The sequence below is a fragment of the Lytechinus variegatus genome, chromosome 2 (assembly GCF_018143015.1).
Source record: "Lytechinus variegatus isolate NC3 chromosome 2, Lvar_3.0, whole genome shotgun sequence".
Classification (NCBI taxonomy): domain Eukaryota; kingdom Metazoa; phylum Echinodermata; class Echinoidea; order Temnopleuroida; family Toxopneustidae; genus Lytechinus; species Lytechinus variegatus.
The window spans coordinates 61,560,137-61,582,117 of record NC_054741.1 but is presented as its reverse complement, the minus strand read 5'-3'; the positions used below and the strand labels follow the sequence as shown (position 1 = coordinate 61,582,117).

At 35.4% G+C, this 21,981-nt stretch overlaps 1 protein-coding gene across 1 annotated transcript; it reads right to left on the bottom strand.

Annotated features, from left to right (window-relative positions):
- Positions 1–3,269: 3,269 nt before the first annotated feature.
- LOC121408548 (probable 18S rRNA (guanine-N(7))-methyltransferase) lies at positions 3,270–19,942 on the bottom strand. Its single transcript, XM_041600048.1, has 10 exons — positions 19,781–19,942; positions 15,681–15,718; positions 15,061–15,156; positions 13,820–13,902; positions 9,677–9,773; positions 8,751–8,847; positions 6,739–6,875; positions 5,508–5,556; positions 4,182–4,333; positions 3,270–3,410 (listed from the first exon to the last, which is right to left on the bottom strand). Exons 1-10 carry the CDS (start codon positions 19,928–19,930, stop codon positions 3,353–3,355), a joined length of 957 nt encoding a protein of 318 aa, XP_041455982.1. The 5' UTR covers positions 19,931–19,942; the 3' UTR covers positions 3,270–3,352.
- Positions 19,943–21,981: the final 2,039 nt, after the last annotated feature.

The window sequence follows — 21,981 nt, the reverse complement described above, 5'->3', positions numbered from 1 at the left end:
TGACCAAAGCACCCTAAACAAGTACAAAAATGCACCCCTTAACAAGTATTGTCACATGGGTATTCTTTACCGTTTGGTGGTACCCATATCAAGAAATGTATATCTTGATGAATAACGACTAATTTAGGAAAGAAAGCTCTTCCCATTTATGTCTGTCCTCATTGTAATTTTGTTTGAATTAGCTAATGAAATCACTTCGATTCCTGGAAGTTTCAATTGAAAATGAAAGGGGAAAAGAAAGCAAACAAAGATACATTTCAGATGTTTAAAATTCCTGATTTACCCGTAGTTCAAATTGAATTCAATCCAAATGCATTTACATAATGGGTTTTTTTAACGTTCTTTTCTTGCCCCAAGTCTTGATTCTTCCACTCTTACCCCCCCCCCCCCCATCTCATTTTCCTTATTTTTATCTGACTTTTCTTCTCTTAATCAATTTGACCCCTCTTTCTCTTTCACACACTCCCAAATCTGTTTCTTAAGCACTTTTTTTTCTCTCTCTCCACCCTCAATATCTCACTCTCTTGCCATTCCTCTCCCTCTCTCTAATATTCCCATCACCCAACCCCCCTCCCTTCCCCTTCGCGCAGCAACTGCATACATGTACACATATCCATAAATTACTTGAAATAATCTTTAGTTTCGAAAATGGAAATATTTCACAATTCCCAATTAGTGTATAAACTAGTGTGAATGGTGGAGCCAGTATTTTGAGATAGAAGTGGCAGAAAAGGAAATCAGAAAAAGAGACCACTTTTCTTAGATTCAGCAATATCAATAATTATGTAAATTGTATGATAAAAGGTGATTCTCAAACTATACAGGGAGTGATCATCCCTTTTGTCACTAATTATTTTTTCCTTTAATCAAGTCAAGAAGAAAAAAAATTACATTCACCATTTCAAAAAGTCTTTAATTTTATTTCATGATATATAGCTGAGCCAGAGAGACAAAAGATTGGCCAACAGCAGGAGAGAGAAGTAAAATAAATATTCATCATACATAAAATGTAATGAATGGAGTCCCTGACCCTAAAATAATAGGACTGCAGCTGGTTCCAAACACTGTGCAAGGCTGATCGATTTATGGTTAGGGGAAGGCGGGGTAAGTTGTGACAGTATTTGCTTTTTGCAAGTTAGAATTGATATGATTAATAATCTTGTCGAAATAAGTACTTTGCTTTGAAATTTCATTCTTCTGAAATATTTTCCACCTATATATAAATTTCTACCCCAACACTGAAAGTCATCGTGACCTTTGAAAAAACCGATGTCAAATGGCTCAACTTACCCCATATATGGGGTAAGTTTGAGCCACCTTCTGGGGTAAGTTGAGCCACAAAAACTATGTACAAAATGTATGGGGGAGAACCAGCATGTCAATTTTTTGTTTAAAGTCTTTTCACTTGCTAATTCTCTATAAATACTAACATCCTGTAAAAGAGAAAGAGCACTCATGTAAATTTGCTCCTTTCAGCCTGCATTTCAATCGATTTTTATGGTTTGTTTGTTTTTTAAGATACATTACCATAGGAATTACCATGGCTCAACTTGCCCCATGCTGTTTGGCTCAACTTACCCCAGTCCGAACTTAGTGCGATAATTTTGTATCCATACATTTATTATGCATCCATCATATAAAAGACTATGACAAGAATGAAGATCCATACCTGGACTAATAATGTTGTTATCATGTCTTTATTATATTTAAAGACGTGTGTGTTTATAAAGCACTTATCTATTTCACACTCTTTTTTACTTTTTTGGCTGAAATTCACATTTTTCCCTCTAAAAAACTTTTTGTTTCAAAGTTGGAAACAATGTGGTGGGGTGAGGGGTTATGCTATGGGTCATCAATACATGACACCACCACAATGTCTGACTCATTCATTATTGGCCTGCGGCTGGTGGCTCAACTTGCCCCTATGCTCAACTTACCCCGCCTTCCCCTATACAAAATCTACAAGCATCATCCCTAGCTTTAGGAAATCTACCAAAGACTGACATGAAAATCTTGAAGCACTTTTCAGTAACGGTCCAACTTCCGTTGCAAAATGGTTGAATTTCAAAGTAAGCACAAATCACAATATTCTTTGAATCTATAGATCTCTTTTCAAATAAAAAACATAACAAGGTAATTGATCAATAGCACATGCATCCCCAAAGCTCTAGATCAGCTTATCATTTGAAAGAAATCCCCACCTTTGAATATTTTAAAGGCTATCTAAAGAATTGATAGGTAATAGCTCAATAATGTGAATTATATTGGAGTGTCATCTAAAGTTCCAATTTCAGCAAATCTTTTTACAACCACTGTATCTTTGTGACAATTTTAATTTTACATTTGAGGATATTTAGCTAAATCTCAATTATGTTTCTATTTTTCTTTTTAAAAGCCCTATAAAAAAGTATCTTTCAAACTTTATAATGAATTGCTTATCAGAAAACTACAACAAAAAACTATATCCTGAACTTTGGAACCCATTCCATTCTTGAGAAATGGTACATTACCGGTATACCAAAAAGCGATAATACAGTTTTAAAAAATTTAAAATTGCAAAATACATCTGCTAAAACATGTTTTGTTTTTTCTTATATGAATGCACATATAACATTATTTTTACTTTTCCCCAAAAAATGACTTTTATTGCATCTTTTTCAAATTCAATATCATATCAATTCCTTGAAATGCTTGTGTGTTGTAAAAGGCTGCCAGGCTAAAGCTGAGGTAATAATAATAATTTCCAAGTCCTTTGGAAATGCACTGAAACATTATATCATAAGTTGATAACTATACAAGAACTCTGTTTAATCATGACAATCACATTACATTGTGGGGTGCAATTTGCATGTATTGTCACAAATGAAAGCTTTTAAAATCTATTAAGTTCTCTGTTAATCTTGTGAAGAGTTTTCATCAACCCTTCATTAGTATGTTTCCTCATGATCTCTGATTAACATTTTCTATAAAGGTGCAGTTTCTGTATATAGTTTAAAGAGAGCATTCCAGGACTATTTAACTTGAGACAGTATTTCTGGAGAACATCCACAAAACATCTCCCCTTCTTAAATCCTCCATATCAAGACCTAGAATAGTCGCATCATCTGCAAGGAAGGAATTCCTGTACACACTGATGAAAGAATGAATTCCTTGATAAACTTAGGCAAATGCCTCTGGAGAATATCCGCAAAATTTCTCCACTCTGAAATATTCCATCAGTTCGTCCTTGAACTCTCATCATGATTAATAGCAATGTCTGTGTGCATGTGTGCATGCCATTTTGGAATGCAGCTGTGAAAGAGATCATTCCTCAAATTGGCAAACTCAGAAGTCACTCCTCAAACTGGCAATTTCAGAAGGCTTTTCCTGATCGTTTCCTTCCTGTATACTTGGAGTCTGGCCTCACCTCTCTGCAAAGATTATATCAAGACGAAAGAAGGAATTTGTGACAAGTGACTTATCATGACTAGTACATCACTCAATCAACACACTTTACCCTTGCATGGTTAACAAGGTTTTCTAAAAGTTTATTTTAAATAAGGTTGCTTTGGCCCACCATAATGTTGTTTGTGGATCTGATTTGTAACTAATATTTGTGATTCTAGATTACAACATTTGATTCAATGTATGCTTAGAGTGATCATAAGCAGAATTATATGCAGAAATGTATTGTATTATATAATATACATATTAAAGGGATGGATAAACTTCTTGCAGCATAAAGAGATCATAATTGAAAGTGGTCTCATACTGCTATGATTAAAAGAGAATTTCACTACACAATAAGAAGATCAGAGTAGCCAAGATGATTTAATGGCTGCCAATGAGAAAGTTCAGTGCCGTGTTCAATGTCAAAATATATAGAAGTGATCTGTGTAGATGACATGAAGGCAGAAGACTTCACAACAAAATTTATTGAATATTTTCTCTTTGTAGAATTCTAGTATTTCTCATCGCCTGCAAATATATTACAAATATAAGTTAATTTAACTGACATATCAGCCAAACTTGCATGCACCCCCCAAAAAAAAATGTATGAATGATTAATTAATCAAATGAATAAATAACAAATGAATACAATTGAATTTACATTTTTTTTAAAAGACAGAAAGAAAACAAATACTGGAACTAAAGGAATTAAGGATTCATATTCAGGATGACACCGATTAACGAAAACTCACCCCTTTCCTTGTCTTCTCCTTCGCTCTTTCTTCTCCTTGATCCATTCTCTACTCTTCTTTACACTCTTTCCCTTCATGTTTCTATATCGCATACGAGAATCTGTGAAGGAAGCCTGGGTAGGGACACCTCTGTCATTACCTGTACCAAGAGCCTTTAGAACAAGACAGAACTCATTATAATGTATCTTTAAAGGTCAAGTCCACCCAGGAAAAAATAATTTGAGTAAATAGAGAAAAATCAAAGAAGTTTAATGCTGAAAATTTCATCAAAATTGAATGTAAAATAAGATAGTTGTGGCATTTTAAATTACACTTATTGTGCGCAAAACAGTTATATTCACAACTCGGTGATATGCAAATTTGAGAGTGGATGATGTCCCTTACTCACTATTTGATTTGTTTTTATTGTTTGAATTACGGTATCCAATATTTCATATTTTACAGATTTTACAATAAGGACCCTATTGATTGAACCTCAAAATATTAAACAATGGTCATTCTACATGTTCAGGGAGGAATACAACTTTGTTTCACATAGCAATCAGGAGAAAAATTGAAACATTTCATATTTCATATAATGAAAAACAAAAGAAATAGTGAGTTGGTGATGTCCTCAGTCCCCTCATATGCATACAGACCAGGATGTGCATATAACTGTTTTGCGAATTTAAGCAAAACTTTAAATGTCATAAATTTCTTATTTTAAATCCGATTTTGATGAAATTCATGTTAAGATTTTTTCTCTTTTTATTCCAATCAATATTTTGTGTTGGGGTAGACTTGACCTTTGATAATTAATCACTACCATCATCATAATTTCCAACTTCTAATCTGCCTTCTTTCCCCTCATTTTACACCTCTACTCCTTATGGATCCTCTCATCCTTCCTTCCTTCTTAGATCCTCTCTCTCTCCTCCCCACCCCTTCCTTCTCCTCATCTTCCTCCTTGAAAAGATTTGCACACTAGTCTCAATAGGTCAATCAACCAATAATGATATAAAAATAATAATAGTACTTGAGTTTTTTTTATAGTGCATCACATATCGCAAACTGCATGTCCCTATGTGCTAAAAGTATAGGAAAAGCTAGGGGAAATGAAAGGAACATGTACATACAATTCAATATTGGACAGTTGAGTTCACTGGAAAAGTAACTCCTTAGAACTTTAACTTTAAGAGCAGTCATAAAAAATCTAGACATTTATTGTACCGGTACCAAATGCTGCTGGTATTGTAAGAGGAACAGTGTACATGACAAGTACCAAGTGTTCATTACTTCAGTATCTTGTCTTTCACTATGTTTATGTGTATGTGATAGAATACATACCTTGGGTAGTGTTGGATTACTAACTCCAGCAAATAAACATAGAAACATCCTGAAAGAAATACAGAAACAAAGTAATTCTTAAACATTATACAGGTCATAATTCACAAAAAGGAGGAGTGAGTTAACTCGGTTGGTAAAATGTCTACCTGTCGAACCAAAGGATGTGGGTTCAAGTCTACCCCGGGCAAACGACTGAAGCCTGCATTGTGTGTCCCTCCCATGTTCCATAGATGCAGGCTATGTTACAGTGGACCCCCCCCTCCCTCGGATATGATGTTAAATGGAGGCCTTGTGTAGAAGAGAGTCACCACCTTTGCACGTTAAGAACTCATTGCACTATTAGTATAAGAGTAGGGGGAATCCCCAGCGTAGTGGTCCACCTGCATCAACCCCCCCCCCAATTAGTTATATGATGCAGTATTTGGTACCCTGAAGTACCAAATAATAATCTGCCATTTTGTTGAATTATTTATTTTATTTTTTGCGCTGTACCCTGGGTTACCAAAAACTGTATACAAGTATATTTTAATGTTTTGTAGATTTTTTCTTTTTAGTGATCTTATGTAACAATTAATGCATGCAAATGATAACTTTATTCTAATTTTCATGTTCTGTTCTAATTTTCACTGTTCAATAATGATACCTGTAGTTGTCATTATTGATCTTATGTCTTTGAATTCAATTCAATTCAGTTATTTAGTTGAATACACTTTTGGAAATTCATGCAATACCATTGCAAATGCGCTGCACATGCACTGCGCTGTGCCTGTGATGGACGAGTAATAAGCCTACACCACCCCCACCACGTGTACCAGGGCGAGTTTTGGGACTATAAGCTAATCTTTTGTGTAAGTTAGCTGTCGAAAAGTATACTTAAATTCTTAAGTATAACATAATTTGTTTACTATTATCGGCATTAGATTGTATCAAAGAAAGGAAATAGGCGTTGTGATCATTGTCCCCATTCATTGTCATGATTGTCGCACCGATCGTATGACCATGATCACCATGACAACAATGTAACTGTACAAAATTACAACACGAGATGGCGCTGCACAACGCCGGTGCATCATATCAGAAGGAGAGAAAAAATAAAATAAGCATAAGTGCTCATCTAAGGTGATTTGTGCATCTAAAGAAAACATGCAATTGGATCAGATTTAATTTCCACAAGTACTTTAAAAACTTTGATGGGGAATGAATCAGGTTACTAGGATGAATATATAATTACTTCTTCGCTCTTGTGCTGTTGGGAAAATCTACCACCAGTCCTCCTGTGAACCCCGCCCTCATTGCCTGTGATGTGATCAACTCCAGCTGATTGGGGTTCTCTGGATAAAATTGGAAGACTGCTTTACTACCTCTCCTCTGTAATTGAAAATAATAAAAGTCAAAATAAAAATCAAGAACCCAGAAAAATTGAAATATCAGCCCATACAACATATCAACACATCAAACTAAGGTTCTGATTTCTTGCTTTCACTCTTTCCTCAAATTGGCAACAAATATGAATTTAAACACAATTTGAAAAATAGAAAAAAAAACATGATTTATTATGTTGGCAATTTAGGGAGTGTAATGATTAAATGGGAAGTTCAACCTGAAGAAAAGTTTGTTGGAAAAAAAAAGATAAAAATAAAAATAAAAAGAAATATTGGTGAATGTTTGCGGAAAATCAATTAAATATTAAGTTATTAGAATTTAAATTTTAGATTTGTGAAATCAAATTAATGCATGTATAACATTATATATTCACATCCAGCATCTATTACACTCTTTTGCCAATACTGTTTACATCAAGATTTTTCAGGGAAAACAGCTTTTAAACTGCTTACACACTGATTAACTAGGAAGATCGCAGCATAATTTCTGTAAACAATTTTTTTCTTATTTCTCACCAGCTGTCTACTATTTTTAACATACATGATATTCATGACTCGCCCATTAGTGGAGAAAATTAGGAATTTCTTTTACTCATTCCTTCCGATTCAGTTAGCTCGAATCTCGTACAGGTTTGCTTGTTATAAAGAATAATACAAAGTGATCATTCTTTACAACAATAAGGACATCACAGTGTGAATAGAGAGGAGGTCTATTCAGAAGTACCAAGGGTACTGAGAATATAGTGTAATGTCTATTCAGAACTATACTGGGTTATGTATGAATAGACAGGAAGTCTATTCAAAAGTGTCCAGGGTAAATTTCAAAAGCACTGTCAGCGCACTCTTTAATAGCCTCATGTGGGACCCAAGTCAGAGTACAAGACTATTATGCATGGAGTACAATTTCAAAGATATTGGTCTTATCCAGACTTCGGGCTGTTGCAAGAAAATACTTGCAATCAATCGCAAATATTCTGCTGCAATTGTAATACACCTATTTTATAAAACAGATTAGCAATCAATAGCGAATGTGCAATTAATTGCACAGCATATGCTTGATTTCAGGAACGAAAATAGACTTAGAACTGAACCTGGTCTAATAGCAACTTTGTCTAAATCTAAATAACCTTATACCCAGTTGGTCTAATTTCCACTTCATATACTTTTTTTAACTTTGTCAAATTAAAACTTTGGTTAAAAAATAAACAATTCATCCATTCTGCTGAATAGGTATATGATTAATTCTATGAGTTTTAATTCTGGGTTGTCATTTTTTTCCAAGCCATCTGTTTAAGATGATAATCCCCTGCAAATTGTGAATGTCATATTAATTTGGTAGTAGATCATATTTATCATGAATGACATTTGTAGTTATTTTTTTCTCTATAATTCATGCAAACAAACCCCCACTAATCAATACATCATGTCTGTTATGTGACAAAAAATATTTATGAATTGTAGGAATACAGAAGAAAACAATAAATCAATCAAATCAAATCTAATCATATAGACAATCAGAGAAATCTGGAAATTTAGACAAAATGGTTACTGGTATTGGCAATTTGACAAAATGATAATAGATAGTAGACAACTGTGGCCCGCTGCATAAAACTTTTTACCTGTGAAAACTCGGGTTGTTTTTACTGGAGTTTTGGCCCTGTGTTAAAGTCAATGGCAGAAATCAGACTAACCTTAGTTTTCAGTTTTTACCATAGTTATCTCAGGTAAAAAGTTTTATGCAACAGGGCCCAGAATGAATAGACCATGTGGGATGAGGGTAACAGGAAGAAGACAAAGGTGGGTGTCGGCCAATCAGCAATTTACCGTAAGGGCATAGAAAAAAGAAAGCAAGATTTCTTACCAGAGCTCCATAGAGGGTCGAGAAGAATTTGTATAACCTTTTCGGAGGGTGATGTGATTTTTTGTCCGCATTGCAAAGCCACTGAAGAGCTGATATACTGGAGATGGAAGAAAGAACTATTTACATTAATACAGTTTTCGCAAGATAAAAGCATTTCCTTTACAATGCATGTTGAAAGACACTTTAAATTGTTCTAAAACATTTTGTTCCAACACAATTTTGAATAAAAAAATACTTGTAACTAGATTTTTAAAAATCTTTTTATGAGGGGCGGGCCACATTTTCCCGAGGAAAAATTTGAAAAGCAAAAAAAAAAGGTTTTAACCAAAAATTTAGGGTGGATATAATGATTAATGTTGAAGATTAAATTTGAACTTATATTTTCTAAGCATAGAGTTGAAATTATTGATTTAACTATGATTAACAAAAAAATATCAAAACTTTAAGAATCATGAAGCATCAGTAGAGCTCTGTGATAACATGATCCTTGCATCAAATTTTTATTTCTAATTTCTATATCTACTGGTCTCGTAAATTATTAATCAATAACAGATTTACATGTATATTGCAGTATTGAATGTATTGCTAATATGGTGCATCGTCCAATAGTATTTACAACAAATTTTTCCATATATTTATCATATCCATTCAATCACAGTGAGCAAGCCCTCTTTTGTCAATCAACTTTTCAGGCGGTTTGTCCTCTCTTTGCTCTCCTACTTTGGAGAAGTCTTAGTAAAGAAACTAGGCTTGCCATTTTGTAGCCCCAAATTCTCCCTTTTAATTCATTGTTGTTTTGTCGCCATTAGAATAGGTTTTTTTTTTTTTTTGGGGGGGGCAGTTGTTTTTTTTTTCCTTCAGATTTTCTCATTGGAATTTGTCCACAAAATAGCTTGTTTCGGTAAATATATCATTCAAATACTGACCTTATTGCACCATCGAATGTCCCTGGTTTGAAGAAGATGCCTTGACCCATATCTGCCAGACAAACATCACCATCGACCTCCCTCTCTATAGCTATATCTGAAATAGAAAAATGTTGTAAAATAAACTTATTTATTTATTTATTTTTTTATTTATTTTATTTCCAGGCAAAAGACATCAAGAATAAGTACAAGAAGGAGAAATTACCACCGACTAGTGCCTGAGGATGACTAAAAGAAAAACTAGTTTCTGTTATGAAGCTCTCCTCACTAATCGGGGTTTACAAAATTAAATTTACAAAAATAAAATCGGTATAAAATGACAATATACATGTATGTTTAGAAACATTACTTATTAAAATAAAAACCTAACAATAAGGAGTGTTTGTTTTCATGTGTAATTATAATATCCAGTCAATATGGAATGTTCGTGTATTTATTTAAACAAACAATTATCAGATATATAGTAAAGCCTGAGGAGGTGGAATTGTATAATATATTGTAAAAACGTAAATGTTACCATATCAGAAAATAAACAATAGACGAACTTGACAATAACTATCATGCTACAAAGTAACACGAAAAGCAAAAATATAGCATCAAAGTTACTGTCAAATACATGTATACAATATTCAGAGATAGAGAGAAAGAGAGAGAGATGGGGAGGGAGAGAGAAGAAGTAGAAGAGGAATAAAGGGTTTTAAGAACTGGGGTAGAATGAAATGAAGGAGAGAGAGAGGGGGGCAATAAAGAGACGAAGCATGATCGACATACAAAAATCTGCATGAGTACAGTTGGTAAACTAGCATAGGAATAAACATAATGAACGGTGCAAGAGCAAATAATTTCATGGCAGTAATTAACAAATGCATAACAAAGGGTACAATATTGAAGCCAAGTATATAAGGCTAAATACGTGCCATTTAGCCTGCAAAGAATGATAAAAACAGAGAGAAGTAAGATGAAGGGAGGGAAAGAAAGAAATTGGAGAGGTCTAAACAGAGACAAGACAAAAACAAGATCTGCATGTCCCATTAAAACGCAGATTCAATTGGAAAAAAACTAACGCTGTCAAAGGCAGTAGGACATATCCATAAAATTATTCACCCCAATTTTCTCTCTGTTTTTTTTTTTATTCACTTCCTAAACTGCTCAAGCCATTATAATATCAGAGCTTTACAACATTTCATGCAAACTAGATTCATTTATAGTTTTCTTTACTTTATTTTTAAACAGGATAGCTCCATAAGCAAGCATATAAATATAATACAGGGATGAAAGACAAATACTCATAAACCAGATGGAATTTTCAGATTAAGATAAGTATGAACTAGAAAACAATGACAAATTACTTCAGGAGGATCCCACATATAAGGGTGTACATACTTTATGGAGTAGCAGAGTAATAGACGGAAATGTAATTCATGAAAAATTAGTTGTTTGGTGATGAGCAACATCCATATTAAGACTTTTTTTTTAGAGGTAAGTAGAAAACAACAATCAACAGAAAAAAGGAAAGTTTGGGGTCCTGCAGCAATAACAAGTGGAATGCCTCTGGCCGTCTCACCTGGATCACGCGGTTCAATATAGCAGCAGTGCTGACTTTGAAAACTACTCTAACTCGCACAAGATGTTCAGTGATACATGGTTACTCTTATGTCCACTTTTTATGAACTAGACCAATAAACTTACAGAGATATGATGGTTATTCAACAAAAAAAACCAACATGGCCAAAGTTTATTGACCTTACATGACCTTTGACCTTGATCAAGTGACTTGAAACTCGCACAGGATGTTCAGTGATACTTGATTACTCTTATGTCCAAGATTCATGAATCAGATCCATAAACTTTCAAAGTTATGATGGTAATTCAGCAGACACACCCAATTTGGCCAAAGTTCATTGACCTTTGACCTTGGTCATGTGACCTGAAATGTGCACAGGATGTTTAGTGATACTTGATTACTCTAATGTCCAAGTTTAACGAACTAGACCAATAAACTTTCAAAGTTATGATGGTAATTCAACAGACACCCCCAATTCGGCCAAAGTTCATTGACCCTAAATTACCTTTGACCTTAATCATGAGAGCTGAAACTTGCACAAAATGTTCAGTGATGCTTAATTACTATTATGTCCATGTTTCATGAATCAGATCCATAAACTGTCAAAGTTATGATGGGAATTCAACAGATACTCCCAATTTGGCCAAAGTTAATTGACCCCAAATGACCTTTGACCTTGGTCATGTGACATAAAACTCACGCAGGATGTTCAGTGATAATTGATTAACCTGATGTCCAAGTTTCATGAACTAGGTCCATATATTTTCTAAGTTAGGATGACATTTCAAAAACTTAACCTCAGGTTAAGATTTCGATGTTGATTCCTCCAAAATGGTCTAAGTTCATTGACCCTAAATGACCTTTGACCTTGGCCATGTGACATGAAACTCTAATAGGATGTTCAGTAATACTTGATTAACCTTATGGCCAAATTTCATGAACTAGGTCCATATACTTTCGAAGTTATGATGTCATTTCAAAAACTGAACCTCAGGTTAAGATTTGATGTTGACGCCGCCGCCGCCATCGGAAAAGCGGCGCCTATAGTCTCACTCTGCTATGCAGGTGAGACAAAAACCGATAATAACCAATTAAAGCTACTATTGTTTGATTGACTGGGTTTTTCTTATTCACATTTACTTTTTAAAAATGCATGATTATTATCTAGACTACTACACTGGATGTGCTTTTGCATCATCTAACAGAAATTAAATCAAGGCACCTTTAATACCAAAAGTGAGAGCCGAATCTTTCTTCACCTATCCATCATAGATGAAACAATGGAGAATATGGGAAAGCTGCTATGGAAGAGATATACAGTGCATCCCACAAAAAAAGGGAAACCCATTTCAGAGATAGATTTCACAATTATTGAATATGTTTTTAGTTTTTTACTATGAATTTGATACTTATGGTAAGAGTGGAATCACATCTTTAATTTCAGACCAACAGCTAGGCAAATCATTCACGCATGGCAGATTACAAACAATAAATATAGAGGCCTACCAGAAACGGTTTGCGCAGAAACTCGTGTTTTAATCTGAATCCACTCTCATTTCCGGGATCAGTGAGAGAATCTTAACAAAGAATACAGAAGAAAATGCAAATGAGCCAATTGCCGAATAAGCACAGTTGACGTATCATGAACCAATCTTGTCCAATTTTTCTACGCAACCGGATTTTGACATTAAAATTTCAAACTCGTCTTGCTCATTTATGCATGAAGTGTTCCTAACATATTAGGTATTAAAATGTAGAGAAATAATTGAATTATATGTTGATGTAAATTTTTTCTGGGATGAACTGTATGACTCCCTCCATATAGGCAATGTGCATCTTTCGCAGCAACAACCACCGCATTCCCCATTGCATTGTCTTGATGACGAATGTGGTCAGTAGCAAGAAAGAAGATGCCCGTAGGATTCCTACGTGATGTGTCGCTTTGACTTTGGACTTTATGTTATGAAACCTTAAAGGGGAATGAAACCTTTGGAATAAGTAGGCTTTTGTTGAAACAGAAAAAATCAAAGAATAAGAACAAAGAAAATTTGAGAAAAATCAGACAAATAATGAGAAAGTTAAAAGCATTTGAATATTGCAATCACTAATGCTATGGAGATCCTCCCATTGGCAATGTGACAAGGATGTGTGATGTCACATGTGAAGAACTTTCCATTTGATGGACTATAAAATACCCTTAAAATGTCTCTTTCTGCTATTTCTTGTGGTGATACAAACTATTTATCCATGATGTATTCTTTAAAAATCTGTATTAATACATGCCCTCCTATAGAAGTGAAATATATCTAAAGTAATGGGAAGAGTTGTTCACCAGTGACATCACACATCTTTGTTGCACTGCCAATTTGAGGATCTCCATAGCATTAGTGATCGCAATATTCAAATGCTCATAACTTTCTCATTATTTGTCTGATTTTTCTCAAACTTTTGTTTATCTGTTTCTTTGATTTTTCTGTTTTCACATAAGCTATGTTGTTCCAAAGGTTTCATTCTCCTGTAACTGAACACAGATAAGAAATAACCAGTTCCTGTTACTGAATGGAGAATTAAAAACTTACCTAACATGCTTGAACTGATATCCAATCCTACCCAATGATGGCCTTGCTCTGTCAGAGCTTCTCCACTCAAACCAGAACCACAACTACAAAGATGTAAAAAAAGATGAGTCAAGAGAAAATAAAACAAGTGTCAACTATACAGCCTGGGAAATAATTATTAGACTATAATACTGCAGGGGAGTTTAGTAGAAAGGTGGTGTAATAATCATAACCCAAACTGTATAAACATACCGTATGTAGGATTCTTTCAAACAAAATGTAATCAATCACTAAAACAAATAATCAAGCAAATATTTAATTCTGACATTGGAACAAATATTCAAACTGACTACCCTATATGATTAAATGTTTTAGCACTGAAGCTTACAAATTTCTTCCCCCTGAACTCTCGCAGCAATGGTGTCGGACAACAAACCTCTCACAACTAAACCCCCCCCCCCCCAAAATCAAAATTTAGGTTGCAATTACTAGTGATAGACCTGGGCCCTGTCTTACAAATAAATAGTTATGATTGATCCAATCAATCGTAACTCAAGGGAAATCCATCCATACCATAACTTTTTCTACAGGAAATTTGCACAATGTCCTTTGTAAAAGAAGAGAAGCACAGTAAATTTTCAAGAAAACAATGAATGCATGAACTATACACCATATTTAGAAAATACTTTGAACTAACATGCATAATACACACTGACGTTGCTGGCTGTCCATAGTTGTGATTGATCGGATCGATCGTAACTCGTAAGACATGACCCTGGGTCTGGTAGCACAAAGCATAGTGATTGATTGTGGGGCTGGTTTCCATGATTAATATCGATTGATTGCATTGATTATTGTGTAGTATCAATCATCAAAATCTGACAGAAGATCAATCACTAAGCTCTATGTTACTGGGGATTGGAAAGGGGTTGCTAAAAATATTCAATGAAAATCTGAAAATCTTGGCTACTACATACATGTAGCATGCAAAGTTGCAAACACGAAGCCTGTAACAGTCTTCTGTGAGACCAAATGAATTTGAGTGGTGGCAGAATGAGACAATTTCCCAGAAATCAGAGCTATGACTCTGAATCCCGCAAAATGTGTTTCATTGTTAATCCCCATATTTCAACATGGACAAAAACAAATGCATGAAAGGCTGGTAAGCGCATGTGAAAGGCGCAAAGCGCCTTCAAGGCAGGATTCATACTGAATGACTTTGCACAGACTTTTGGTAAGGTCTCTAAACAATGGGAACTTACCCAATATCCAAAATGAAGGAAGGAGTGTCTTCGGGAAGAGACAGGAGTTCTATTGCTCTCTCAGACATGGTCATTTGAATCTCTATCATTCTTGAACTATAGAATTAAAAAGAAATAAAAAAAGTATGAATTTTATCAGGCAACAGGTTCTTGAGTGATTGTATGAACAGTGCAATGCATTTTAAGGTGTATAATGACCCCCAAGACCTTAAACATCTAACCTCTATCCATACCCCCAAAACAAAACAGTTCATCGTCACTCCAATATGTATGAATCAATTATGAAGTCAATACGTCGAACAGTGAGTTATCGAGAGAACAAATTGGGGCAGACAGGCGACCTGAAAACACTATGCCTCCTGATCCACATAGTCTGCTGAAGCTTTTAAAAAAAAAACTTGATGAAAGAATGTTTTCATTCTACACCAACAACAATATTTATCCTCAGAAAATAAGTAATGAAAAAATGTACATGAAGCAACACACTTTGTGCAAGTCTCTTGGACATGGGATGACTGGAAATAGATTTATTGATTGGCTTCACTATTTTCTTTAGTGTTGTGTAAACAAGTAAAACTTAACATAACTACTCTATCTGATTACGCAGTGAATATACTTACTTAGATGTGTATTTCCTTGCTTCATCATCATTATAAAACTGGAATATAAAGAAATAACAAAAGATATGACATAATCATTGTATATAACAGAGTCGTAACATATAATTGATGATATGCACCATAGCAACCATTCATCATATTAATAACTTCAGTTTAAAACACAAGCATGTTTTCAACCGGTTCTGTGAACCCCAGTCAGTTTTCATGATATATTCAAATTTTAACTTCCAAGGTATGCATAAAGTTTAAATATATTTCAAGCAAAGGTTGGTTTTTTTACAACCTGAAAGTTTGACCGGACAGAGCAACAAATCATATGTCAACCTGTCAATTGGACAGTCAACCTGCCTCAAATGTAAAGTCTTTTCTCCCACACCTGCTCTACAACTCAACTTGCCAACTCAAAACCAGCCTCCTCTCACCCGTCCATTCAACAAGCCTTCTACTCAAGCTTTCCACTATTTCTGGTTTACAGTCCTCAAGACTACACTAATTTCCGAAAGAATCTCACCCTACTTTCTAACCTCCACATTCTCGCCTATTTCTCTTCTACCTCTATCCACTTTTATCTGTCCTTCTTGGGACTTTCTATGTGGTGTATTGTATAAACCACTTCAGCGATTGTTTATGCCACCATGTAAACCTTCTGCTAATATCCAGTTTGCATATATTATTTATTGCTATGTCATACAAGCCTTGAACAAACTTTCAGGTTGACAAAACAAACTTTGCTTTAAATATATTCAAAATTTATGCATACCTTTAAAGTTCAAATCTGAATATGAAAACCGACTGGGGTTCACAGAACTGCAGTAAAAACTGGATGGAAACATGCTTGTGTGATGTAATAAACCTGTCACAGCCCATTCAGTATCAATACATTTGATTATGTAACAGTAAATTCTGCTGGGTTTATTTCTTTAATTCAACTTTCACCCTTCTTTATTCTCTGATTGGATCTTATTTTTAAAAACAATCAGCCCGCAGGTCCCTATGCTAATGAGCAAACAGGCCAGATTCATCCAAATCATCTCGTGGCTGAATCCTCCTCCTTGCAAAATCTCGTGATTCGTGAGATTATCTTTCTCTAAGAATTTACCTGTTTTAACCTCAAGTTAAATGAAATATTATTACACCATTAGATAGAGTAAAAGTTACTCTTTCATTATTGGTCATTTATTTTGTATACAATATTTTGTTAAATAAGTAAATTTCTGGCCTGAAAATGTGCCTCAAAGCTGAATTTTCTTCCTCTGTTTTCTTTTGCAAATTGTGCAAAACTTTTTATTATGAGCCTCAATGATATCTATATAACCATAAAGCTGAACATCTGTACATGTACTTTCTCACAATGCCACTCTTGATATGCGGCACCTTTTAATCGGGTCAAGATCACACTTTTCCCACCAAGGTACAAGACGAGATTTCTGAAATTTTGTACTTGCATGAAATCCAGAGTTCTGATTGGCTGGATAAGGTTTACATAACAGGTGCGGGTAATTTGAGGAGATTACCACATGGGAAGTGTGACCTTCCCATGAACCCAGGCACTGGAACCATTGGAATTTGCTATTGTGTGGTCTCTTTGACCAATCAGAGAGCAGTAATCTTGTTTTCAAGCTGCTTTACGTACTTGGCAAATGAAAAGTGTGATCTTGACCCGATTAAGCCAATTCTTATTTTGAAACCTATATCATTTCAAAGCATACATATTCAGCTTTATCATGATATAAAAATCATTTGGGCTCAAACAAAAATAAAGTGTGAAAATAGCAGCTTTTGTCAGGTGAAAATATTTATTTTGTAGCATATTTTAGATCAAAATTTTAACCTATATTACAAAATTTTTGAAGAAATCCAAACACATGACCTTATAGAATGATTCTTCTTTACAATGGTACCAAATTCATAAAATTCGATGCACAATTAGAGCAGCAATGACCGAATGAAAAGAGGTGTTTGGGTCCGCATCAAGCTCATTAAATATGCAAAACATCTCAAGTCATGAATATCACTTGGATGAAAGAAGCCACTTTCTTGGGACCTGCAGTCTGACTGAAAAGGTTTAGTTCATTTTATAGTTCATACCATTTTCCTTGTCTTTGATTGGTTGATTTCTATGATTATCCAATGTGGGTACATTGGCAGAACTTCCCAGAAGATTAGATTGGAAAGTAAATGCAGTGCTGATCTGGACTTCATCATGTTCAGTTCTAATTTATTCTGTGTTCAGTTTAATAATTCTAATTTAATTCTCCAAAGCTCTCCAAAGGAGAGCTTTGTATAATTAAACTAGAGTAGAGTAGAACTTACAGGAGAGCATAGGAGACTGAAGTGCAAGAGTTTATGATTTTGGAGTGTTCAAATGTTCATGTTATAACTGGTGGCAGCGGTGGGATTCGAACCCATGCCATCAAAATGTCTGGTGTCTAAAACCAGTCATTCCGTAATATTCACGGCCGATTACAAAACATCGCATGCGATCGATTACAAAAGGATTACAGAACATCACATGCGATCGATCGGTTATGCTGTTTGACCTGCGATCGATCGCATGAGATGTTTTGAAATCGGCCGTGAATAATACATGTGAGGAAAAGATACTGGCCCAAAATCACCAATTTTGAGGATAACCGAATGGATACGGAGTGAAATATGGGTGAAGAGTAAGAAATTAAGCTATTTTTCTTTCTTATCATATTGTTTTCTGTAGTTTTTACAATAAATAACATTTCCATGCCACCTTTGTCACTTGGAATATCTGATCGAGTTCACCGTCCCGAAGTTCGGTAGGTGGAGTGTAGTGCAGCAGTAGTGAAGTGGAGCCTGCACGAACTTCGCTTGAGAGTTGAGGTAAGCTGGATTAATAATTGTCAATGACAATGTCAATGGCACAAACTAAAGTGACAGACTGTCACTCAGTCTCAGATTCAGTCATTGTCAGACAATATTAGAAAAAATAAATTATTCACAATAATTTTTGGCTATTCAATGCATGAAATGTGAGACAATCTAAAGAGAAGGATCATGTGTTTATCTGCTAAAGTGTCAGGGCATCTAACTTCTAACACGATCAGTATGGCAGTGTATCCTATTGCCGGACACTTTCATTTCAGTGCTTTAAAAAAGACAACTAGAGGAAATACAATCAAGAAAAATTATCACTTGCTATTCCAAATATTCTGAAAATCATGAATATGATGAAATTATTTTATATTTTCCAACCATTTTCTTTGCACCGCACTTGCCGCATACCCCTCCGCGAAAAACAATTATTTTCGTGCGTGACAAATTATATTGTAATTCCGGACGCGCGCCGGACGGGTAAAAATATTCTTGATTATAATGATCTAAGAAAGAATTGGTGTGATTTTTTTCGAGATTATATCATCTCATGAGTAAATTCTAAGTTTTTGTTTGCTTTCTTATAACGATTCTGATCAGATCTTTGTTATAAATTTGCGTTTGCTAACTAATTTCCTTTTTTTTATTGCGCGTTCGATATTGCACTTCCAAGTGTTAATGATGCTCGTTCATATCGTAAGACTCAGTCATCAAGTTAAGTTCTATCGATGCGCTGTCGATCATTGATGGCTCTCCAACACGGTAAACCTCGCGCACGGCCGGCCGGGGTACCGGGAACATTGAGAACTAGCCGTCGACGATTTAATCGATGGAGCGTACGAGATTGAAATTCGGCAAATCAGGTCCGTATTTCAATCAGAAAATAGATCAATTGGGATCAATTGTTAATGCCAGAACTGTGTTATATGTTATTTCAAGCATTTTCTGTCATTTTTAGAGAAAAATAAGGTGAAAGTTATATTTTCGCCTTGTTTTTGCAATCTCGTTCTTTGAATTGATCTGTGATATTGAACTGCGGATGTCTTACGGTACGAAATTGATTTCCTACGCAGTTATATGCGCGTCCGGAAATATGATAGTGTCCGGTAATACAATACGTCACTATACACCGATCTTAAAAATATTCCTAGCTCGATCTCGACTCACTTTTACAAACATAATTTCTAGTGTATGGGACTGGGCCAAAATATTTTTCGAATTACTCTTCATCCTGTGTTTCTCTTCAAAATCATTACCAGTTCTGGAGGAGCTGTATGTTCTGGTCTACGATTGGAGGCCATCGTAAGGTGATATTGTCGCTGTAAGCTCTGGAAACTTATATTCTTTCTCAGAAAAAGTTTTGAAGATAGAGACGTAACCTTCCTTAATCCCAGTGACAAAAGCATGGATCGATTTGCATCTACATGTATGAGTATGATTACTAGCTAGCATAGCTAGAGTTCGTGATCCGGCGATCGAGAGCGCACGCACTACGAGCGGCGGCTACCTCCATCCAAGTTCAAGTTTAAAGTTCAAGTTTTATTTAAACCAATCAAGAGACATATTACACAATTTAACGAAAAACAAGACATGTTTTGGACCCCACTGAAGTAGAGTTTGTGAGAGGGGCTCAATGGCTGTTTTTTTTTCTTTTTTTCCTGTTCTTTCCCTTTCTTATTTTACCTCTAATTGAACGGACCGCTGGGAGAACAGTTGATAAGATATCATGTGTGTGTGGGGGGGGGGGGGTCTTCTTCGGCTTCATCTCCTCCCGAATTTCTCCTTCTCGATCCTCCGGCCTCCTAGCTCCTCCTCAGCGCTCCTCTTCAATTATCATCCGCTTTCCTCCTCATATCGAGTCTCTCGTCTATTATAGTCGCATCCCCCCCAAATGAGATACCCTTACGGTTTCTTTATATGGTATTCCCACAAGATGAACAATTCACTGATTGCCGACTGATTTAGGAAATTTTGAATTTATATTTCTTCGTGTATATTAGTTCATAAAGCATATTGAATTGAACTATGTCCACTCCTTAATTAATTAGAGTAAAGTTTCTGGGTCTTGAAAATATAGCACTTGTAGTATTTTCCAAATTTCATCCTACTTCATTTCTCAACTTTGCCTTCTATTACTCATCACCTTTGAGAGGACATTACCCTTCGATATCGAGTTACTTCCACTCCCTGTTTAATAAACATGTCAACAAGCGGTCAAGAATGACACTCAGCACAGCACATTCACCTGTGACTCACCCGAATTCTCCGAATTGGTACCTCTCTCTCCCCTCTCTCTCTCTTTGTTCATTGTTTTTGCATGCTGCATCTCATTTGGGATGAAAACTACCACTTTCTTTTCTAAGCACTTCTCAAAGTTTTCTTATCCAGTAAACACGCATTTTTGAGAAAGTCAGCAAATCCGTAATACTGGTGTGGATCTCTTTCTTTTCACTTGGAGAAAATTCATCCATTTCGTCGCCACCGTATATCATTTCAAATTTGTGTACTACCCTTTTTTTCTCCGGCATTTGCAAGAGGAAACTCAAATACCGCTTGTGCTAGCCAAGTAAGTTTTTGGGATATAATCTTGTGTGATTCTGTGTCATTGGGATCGTGCAATATTTGTAACAATTTGTCATATTGGAGGATTGTCTGTCGGACCTCTACACGCATAAAGTCGGTAAGTGGAGATTGGATTATTCCCATTGCATACTAACCAGCCCCCGCTTCACACTATTTAGCATAGATATCTTTTTCGGAATACCGAATGGTTATATTTCTTCTCTAAACGCATACGATATTTCAAATACAATACTTAAAAGTGCCTTGTATATTTTCTCGGATGTCACGCTTGGTAAACTGTTAATTAGTGTTACCATTAAAGGGATATGGTCCAGCCTGAAAAAAAAATTGATCAAAATCCGATAAGAAATACAACAAAGTTATTGAATTTAAAGTTTCATGAAGTTCAGGTGAAACAGTTCTAGGCATGTCTTTATGTCGTCGTATGCCCTGCAGAAGGGCGCTAGCCGGTGCGCGCGCGGAAAAAACGTTTTCGAGATAATCGCGTTTTAAAGTTTTGAATGCCTACCAAAACTAAACTCCTTAGTTTGAATGACTATAACTAGGATATAGTTTGGGAAATATAAACATTTGTCATGATACCGAATTTGAAAACCACATTTTAAATACTTTTTAAGTTACGAGCGTCTGACTGCAAGAGTCTTTCTGCCGGGACTGCCAGTGCGCGAACGTCTTCCCTGCAGAAGGGCCGTACGCGCCTAGCGCCCTTCTGCCGGGAGCAAACAAGCGAGATGCGCGCTGTCACAGAAGGGCCTCTTCCATAGGCGCGAGTGTTAAGCGAGCGCTCAGCAGTGTGCTCTACTATACTAGGCCTATGGCGACACATTTTGTGGGATTATAATGAAAACAATTTTTTTAAACAATTTGTTACATT

What these genes read in the sequence shown, in the direction of transcription:
- LOC121408548 (XM_041600048.1), bottom strand. Translation starts at nt 19,930, where the DNA reads ATGCTTTTGTCACTGGGATTAAGGAAGGTTACGTCTCTATCTTCAAAA. An exon ending in ATACAGCTCCTCCAGAACTG is followed by an intron (nt 15,719 to 19,780) that starts GTAATGATTTTG and finishes TTTATATTCCAG; the next exon opens with TTTTATAATGATGATGAAGC. An exon ending in TATCAGTTCAAGCATGTTAG is followed by an intron (nt 9,774 to 13,819) that starts GTAAGTTTTTAA and finishes TTTCTATTTCAG; the next exon opens with ATATAGCTATAGAGAGGGAG.